Source organism: Mesocricetus auratus, unplaced genomic scaffold, assembly GCF_017639785.1.
Source record: "Mesocricetus auratus isolate SY011 unplaced genomic scaffold, BCM_Maur_2.0 Super-Scaffold_100676, whole genome shotgun sequence".
Classification (NCBI taxonomy): Eukaryota; Metazoa; Chordata; class Mammalia; order Rodentia; family Cricetidae; genus Mesocricetus; species Mesocricetus auratus.
Window position 1 is genome coordinate 173,223 of NW_024429266.1, and position 7,847 is coordinate 181,069.

Consider the following 7,847-nt stretch of genomic DNA (forward strand, 5'->3'; position numbering starts at 1 on the left):
GGCTGTTGGTTCTAAAATTCTCAAAGATACCAAAGTCTTTGGTTATTTAAATACCTTACATAAAAATGGGTAGTACTGGAGACCAGAGAGATGACTCAGCTGTTAAGAGTACTTGCTACTCTCAAAGAAGACCAGGGTTCAGTACCTGCTTCTGACCTCCAGGGGTGTCAGGTCACAGATGGTGTACCTACATACATACAGGCACTCACACATACACATAAAATAAAAAATTTGAAAGGCCAGGCAGTGGTGGCACACACTTTTAATCGCAGCACTCAGGAGTCAGAGGCAGGCGGATCTCTGTGAGTTTGAGGCCAGCCTGGTCTACAGAGCTAGTTCCAGAACAGCTAGAGCTGTTATTGTTACACAGAGAAAGCCTGTCTCAAAAAACAAACAAAAAGGGTAGTACTTTACTGTAACCTCCTGTATGTCTTAATTGTCTCTGGATTACTTGTGATACTATAATATAATAAACTTCCCAGCATCACTAATGATCACAGATCATTAGTGTTACAAAGCTATTAGTATATGAAGTTGTCAGATTTCATGGGAAACCTATTTATTAACCAAAATTATTTCAGAAATAGTAAAATGTGTTGTTTAAGGTGTGGACACACATACATAGACAAGCTAAAGTCTGACATAATGGGTTTAGTATTTCCTAATACAAGATTTTGCTTAGTGAAATTATAACTTAAATCTCAAAATGAAAGTCATTGATTACTTTCAAAGCTGTAACATGACTCATACAGTTTTCCTTTTGTTCCCCTACCAATTAGCAAAACCACAGACGGAAAATGTAAAGGAGTGAGTATCCATTTAAATCCTCAAGAAGACAACAGCACTCACCCTCAGGCTCTGCTCACAAGTCAGGAGAACAGCAGGTACCTATGCACATCCTGAGTTCCAAATGTTTACAGCAACTAAAAACAGAAACAGTTCAAACAGGGTATTGCACACAGAAGTTGGGAACTTCTTCTTGAGCTGGATCATTGCCATTTTTATGATTTTGTTTGGTAACTGTCAAGGTGTGTCCTGTGACCCTTTCAGGGGTGCTTGACTTTGCTTTTCCTGGAAGCCAAGTAGCTGATCTTTAGGGGATACCCACATACTCATGTGGGTTATATCTTTCCTGATTTCTGATTATCACTGATTTCTGCACCTCACTTGTCTTCCTGTGACTAACCCTGTGACTCACTCTTTCCTCTCTCTCTCTCTCTCTCTCTCTCTCTCTCTCTCTCTCTCTCTCTCTCTCTCTCTCTCTCTCTCTCTCTCGCACACACACAGACATGTTTCTCTGTGTAGCCCTGGCTATTCTGGAACTCACTCTGTAGACCAGGCTGGCCTTAGACTAAGAGATCTTCCTATCTCTGCCTCCCAGGTCCTGGACTTAAAGGCGTGCTCCACCACCGCCTCCCTTCACTCTTTCTCTTCTTTCTGTCCACTGCAACTATTCCATCCTTAACTCATCGTTCAACTCATCCATGCATCCTCACCCCATCCTTAACTCATCGTTCAACTCATCCATGCATCCTCACCACAATCCCTCATATGGCAAATAGTAGCCAAAGGTTTGGGCTCTAAAGGGAACTAATACTACAACTGAATGTAGCATGATGACATAACTGAATATTGTGAATCACTGAACTAAAAAAAAAAAAACTAAAAGATTCCAAAAAAACCAACTGCAGTCTCGGCTAAATTCAGCTGCCACTTGTGTTGCATTAAGCCATTCTAATTGCCCACCCTCACCTAGTCCTGTTGTCAGTGGCTGCTCTCCACCCTAGTAGCAGTGAGCGGTGAATCAGACCACGAACCCCAGATACTTACAAGTATATACCATTTTTTAAAGCAGTTTTGATTAGTAAATAAGATCACTACAGTTTTTAACAGTTTCATATACCTACAGAGTTATAACGTAACCTGACATAGCATTGTTGAGTTCTGTGGTCACAAGTGACATTGGGAAATTCTACTTTACATCAAAGATCCAACAGTGTCACTGTAGATGTCCTACAGATTGCTTAGATCTATACTGCCTACTCGGGTACCTCATTCAGCCCTCGGGCCTCTTGAAAATCCGCAGCTCCGTGTCTCTATTACACAGCTATTCATTTGCTCACTGACTTCTCAGGCATCCTAACACATCATGTCCATAGGCCCTCGGGACGTTTTCAGAAATAATAGCACAATCTGTGCAGGTCTGTAATCCTTATACTTGGAAGGTGGAGGCAAAAGGATCAAGAGTTCAAAGTCATTTCCAGTTATATAAGGAGTTTGACTGACATCAGGTTGGGCTACCTGATATCCTGTCTAAACAAACAAACCACCAACACACACACACACACACACACACACACACACACACACACACACACACCATAAATAATAGCAGCTTATGCTCTGGAAAGGAATTGGGCTGCTCTCCTAATAAACAGAAGCAAAAACATCATATTGTTTAATAAAATTCTTCTATGTCCTTCTTCTGACACTAATGTGTATTGATTGACACTTGCCATTTTCTCCCAATACATATGTCTAAAATCCTTAATTCAATAATGAACAGCAGAAATGGCCCTCAGGAAAGAAATAGGAGGCCCAGGAAAGACATTTTATAGTCAATAGGATTATAAATACAGGCAACTTAAGTTTTTTTAAGCAAAAAAAACAAACAAACAAAAAACCCTGCAGTTAATATTTTCTTTTATTCTGCAATGAAGTGAATTTGCAAAGCCTTCTGTTTATTATCTGGTTTCCTAGTCTCTTCTTTCCTTTTGTCTTGAAGCTTATTTTTCCATATTATGTGTAGAAGAAAATGAAACACACATTTTTTTTAAAGCTCAGAATTTATGTTACACCTAAGTTGTAATGATAACCTAGTATGATCCTCTTCAAATGACTGTTATCATCATGGCTAATCCACCAAGAAATAGAAAAGTTGAGGTGTTAGCAGTATGCCATCCAACAACAATACCTTTTAATGTTAGTCCAAAAGTTTGGAAGGAAAACAATACTACTTCTATAATAGCACATATGTACATATAAAAGAGGGAAAGACGAATAATGTGAATTTTTTTTGAGACAGAATAACATAGAATGCCATGATTTGGGGGACTTCACTGAGATCTGTACCCAAGGTTCTTAAGTGTAGAGTTATTTGCTTTACTGTTGGGATCTATGATGGGAAAGTTGTACAGAATCAATTCCAGGCTAACCATGTAATGATACTGTAGGAAGAAAATAACAGACTGGGAGCTGGGGTTGTTTTTGCAGGAAATTGTTTTTAAAGCATTCTACAAAAATGCTCAGAATATCGTTTATTTAGATTTGCATGTACAAGATAACCCACCTGAAACTCTTTCTCGTTTTTCTTTTTGCCCAAGTTCCAATAACCCAGCTCGGAATTCACTCACCCAAGAAGCCTCCTAAATAGCCATATTGCAAAATGGCAAGTCTCTGTCAATATTAAAATATATCTTGTATTTACATCTTTTAAAATAAATATTTTATTTTAAGAGCTAGTTGAGTAGTTCATACATGTAATTCCAGCACTTGAGAGGTTGACACAGGATTGCCACAAGTTGAAGGCCACTCAGGACATTTAACCTGTCTCAAAAATAAAAAATAAATAAATAAAAATTAAAAAATGTTATAACCTCATTTTTTAAAATGGTGAATATGCAGAATATTTTATGTAAATTGAGCCAGATGTAATGGATGACTCCTTTACTCACTCTGGAGAACGCTGAGGCAAGAAGATCACCTTGGGTCTGAGAAGAAAAACCAAAAATCTTATCGTAAACAGAAATCTTACCATAAACAGAGCAAGGTCAGTCTTGACTACAATGTTTCAAAGCATCAAGGTAAATTATTTTTGGCAACACGTTGTAGACAAGGAGTGAAAATCTATCCTAACCACAAGACCTGTGTACCCAGGCCAGCTGTCAAATCCAAGAAGTGACAAGGTGAAGGCATATGTCAGAGATGTATCTATGTGGTGAAAGATAATACTTGTAGGAGGGTAAGTGGTGGGTGATGCTGACCACTCTTGAGAGGGAGAAAGAACAATGAGGAGCAATCAAGTGGGCAGTAGCAGATGGAGGTGTTTGTCCACCCGCTGAAGCACAGCACTGAGGCCAGGAAGAAAAGGCCCAAGTGTTGTCGGGTACCCTGTACTGAATATACCACCCTTGCTTGTTCTTTGTGGTAGTAACAGGAAATGGTCACACTTTCTAAAGCTAACTTTCTTCTCAGAGGACAAGCCACCATTTACACCTCTGCCACAAGCACACTTCTAAAGAGACTCAAGAAAATGCTTTGTGCATTGTGGTTGACCTGTGTATTTTCCAGAACTAGACTCTGTGTATAAACTGACAAAAGGAAAAGCATGAAATGTACTCATTTATTTCTTCTTTCCACTGCATTTCCTCCTTTACACCATACTTTCATGTGCCTTGCATAAAAAACACAAGAGAATAATAAACACTTTCGATAAGTCTGCTTTTATATGTAATACCAGCATCCTGATTATTAGCATATGAATTCTTGATAGTTTGGTGTGGGAACACCAGACCTTGAGCAGAGACCCACTTCCCCTTCTGCCTGGGAGTAGGCAGCTGTAAGACAATGTTTAGTAAAAACATGTTTACTAAAAACGATACAATAAGTTCCTGGCCACTTCCCCTTCTGCCTGGGAGTAGGCAGCTGTAAGACAATGTTTAGTAAAAACATGTTTACTAAAAATGATACAATAAGTTCCTGGGAAAGGCCTTCCCACGGAAACCGCCCTGACCTCGACCTTGTCCAAAGACTAACTGCACCTTCAAAAACCCACACACATCCACCTCTGGGTCAGAGCAGAACCAGCCAGGGGAGAGGAGAGAGCAGAAGCTTCTCTGGTGGGAGCTTTTCTTAGGAAGTTTTCTTGAACCTTTTTGGAGCCTGTTTAAAGTTTTCTTTATATCATTGAACGAGTCTCTGTGTTGTCAATCCCCGACACCCTCCGCACGTTCTCGGACACAGGCCGCGCAGCAGACGTGACAGTTTGGTTATCCATTATGCTGTCATCTAAATGAAAATATCCTGTGATTTATTTTTTGACAAAACAATCAGCAAAAAATGGCAAAGTTAGAGGATACCCAGAATTCCATGTTAGTTAAGAAGCCAATTCATTTGAACACAGTAAGATTTAAAATTCAGGGTTTTGACATTACTTCACAGAAATGAAGGAAAATTTGTTTGGGGATAATGAACCTTTGACCAGCGTATAGCCTGCCTATTTGGTGGTCACTCCCCTGCACTTTTACTTTATATTGAAATCACACAACATATTGTTAGAGGACAAGACTTAGTGGACAGAAATTGACTTGAAGAAAGAAGGTGTAGTCCAAGATTTCTGATTTATGAGTCTATCATTTTTCTTAAAATATTCTTAATATGGATTGGGTCTATTAAAGAACATTAGGAAAAATGTGAAAACATGAAAACAAGTGATAATTATTCTGTGTAACAATAGCCATAACTAATACATTTTTAAAACAGAACACACTTTAAACAGATTGAAGAAAAGCATATGTAATATCAGTTGTCACCTTCTCTATGGAATAGAAGTAACTTATTTAAAAATATTTTAAATGTTCATGGGGGAAAGTGCCCAAGACTACTACTCTACAAGAGAACTCTGAAACTAAACACTGGGTTTCTTCTACTTTAAAAATTCTTTGTACCATGCTGTGTATTTTTAAAAATGAAATAAAAGAACAGTTGTCATAAAATAACTTACCTTTGGATAAATTCAGAATACATTAACTTTAAAAAAGTACAACTTCTAAGAGGCATCACGTGCTTAATTGGAGCCAGGTCGGAGAGGTAGTGCTGAGGTAAAATACAAAGCAGGGCAGCTATGGGAAACCCATGAACTGTAGAAACAAAAGCTAGAAGAATTGATTTACAAACTTGCCCCTGTAAAGAAATGGTAATAATTGAGATTGATTAAACTGATTTGAATATTATGGTACAGAGTTGAGAAACACCGACTTAATCATGATTATAATTAAAATTTTACTGAAGCTGCTTGCAGCGCAGCCTCCATTAGGCCAAATTGAGGAAGTGCTGTCCAGAAGGGGTGAGGGAAAGGGTTTTTAAAGATGAAGACCACAATTGTTTCTGTGGAATTTGTAGCTGTATGAGAAACTTTCATTCCCATTGGCTATGTCAAGATCTGCCTTATTCCCCTGTACACAGCAATAAGCACGATTACAGGAGCCAGAGCACATGGTTAATTATCTCACAGCACTTACTCTGTTCTGGAGAAGGGTGCACAGTGCTAGGAACTCATCTTTCAGGAATTTAGGCCAGAGGCCAAAGTTTACTAGGAGGACACCTGGTATAGAATGGAGTTTACTTATCACAATTATACAATGTGTATGGATATATATTTTATAAATGTCACAGGATACCCATTAGATACTTATAAATTATTTGTTGTTTCTAAAGAAATTACCTAGTTAATAAGCATGTTCACGCCGGGCGGTGGTGGCGCACGCCTTTAATCCCAGCTCTCGGGAGGCAGAGGCAGGCGGATCTCTGTGAGTTCAAGGCCGGGCTGGACCGACAGCCTCCAAAACAATACAGAGAAACCCTGTCTCATAAAAACAACAACAACAAAAAAAAGCATGTTCACACTTTTAAAATAAATGGCCCTAGCTAGGGAGACAGTTTAGCAGTTAAAGCTCCACACACAAGCAAGAGGACCAGAATTCAGATTCCCAGGATGTTTCCTGTAATTCCAGCTTTAGAAGACGCCCTGAGCAAACTGGCTACCTAAACTGTGTAATAGTGAGCTCTGAATTTGATTGAGAGACCTCGCCTCAGAAGATAAAGTGGAAGAACAACTGGACAAGATTCTTGGAGCTGGAGAGACGGTTAGGAGCACTTGTTACTCTTTCATAGAACCCAGGGTTCAGTTTTTGGCACCCATGTGGTGGTGGCTCGGCTCCCAACCATCTGTAACTCTAGGTGTAAATGCAGAGGATCCAACACCTTCATCTGGCGTCCAAGAGCACTACATACACATGGTGTACAGACATGTATTCAGGCAAAATACTTGTACTCATAGAATAAAAATGAAGACATCGTTTAAAAAACACAAGATGTATGCATACATAAACATGAACACATGTATACATACCACACATATATACACACATAAAAAATAAAAGCAAGTGGCCACATATCGTGTGTGTATGTGTGTGTGTGTGTGTGTGATATTTTGAGCTGTGCTCATGATCTCAAGAAAATGTCAGACTCCTGGATATTGAACAAAAGGTTTGCACAGAATCATTGCTAGTTTCTGTGTTGTAATAGCTGCTGTGAGGATGTGTTGTACAGTAATTGGTTTGACACTGTGCTGGCTGGTTTTATGTCAACTTGACACAAGACAGAGTCACTGGAGAGGAGGGAGCCTCAATCAGGAAAATGCCTCCATAAGATTGGGCTGTAGGCAACACTGTAGGCTATTTTCTTAATTAGTGATTGGTGTGGGGGTGCAGCCCATTGTGTTTAGGGCCACCTCTGGAAAGTGGTCCTGTGTCGTATAAGAAAGCAGGCTGGGGAAGCCATGAGAAGCAAGCCAGTAAGCAGGGTTCCTCTGGCCTCTGCATCAGCTGCTGACTCCAGGATCCTGCCCTGCTTGAGTTCCTGTCTTGACTTCTTTTGATGGTGAACTATGATGTGAAAGAATAGGTCAAATGAACCTTCCCTCTCCAACTTGCTTTTTGGTCATGGTATTTTGTCTAAGACAGACACCATAAGGATGAGCTAGACATGAAAGATAGGGGAAGGAAAAG

The 7,847-nt window shown here is 39.6% G+C and overlaps 1 protein-coding gene across 4 annotated transcripts in view; it reads left to right on the forward strand.

Moving 5' to 3' along the window:
• Positions 1-3,521, forward strand: part of Cr1l (complement C3b/C4b receptor 1 like) — a 42,097-nt gene extending 38,576 nt beyond the window's left edge. For 2 of the 4 annotated variants that reach the window (XM_040736982.1, XM_040736984.1), the window contains exons 11-12: positions 780-884; positions 3,384-3,521. In XM_040736982.1, coding sequence (XP_040592916.1) covers positions 780-884; positions 3,384-3,429 — 151 coding nt within the window. In that variant the 3' untranslated portion in view covers positions 3,430-3,521. Of the gene's footprint in view, positions 1-779; positions 885-3,383 lie in introns of those variants that run through there. The other 2 variants (XM_040736983.1, XM_021234578.2) reach the window with 2 other exon arrangements.
• The last annotated feature ends 4,326 nt before the right edge of the window (positions 3,522-7,847 follow it).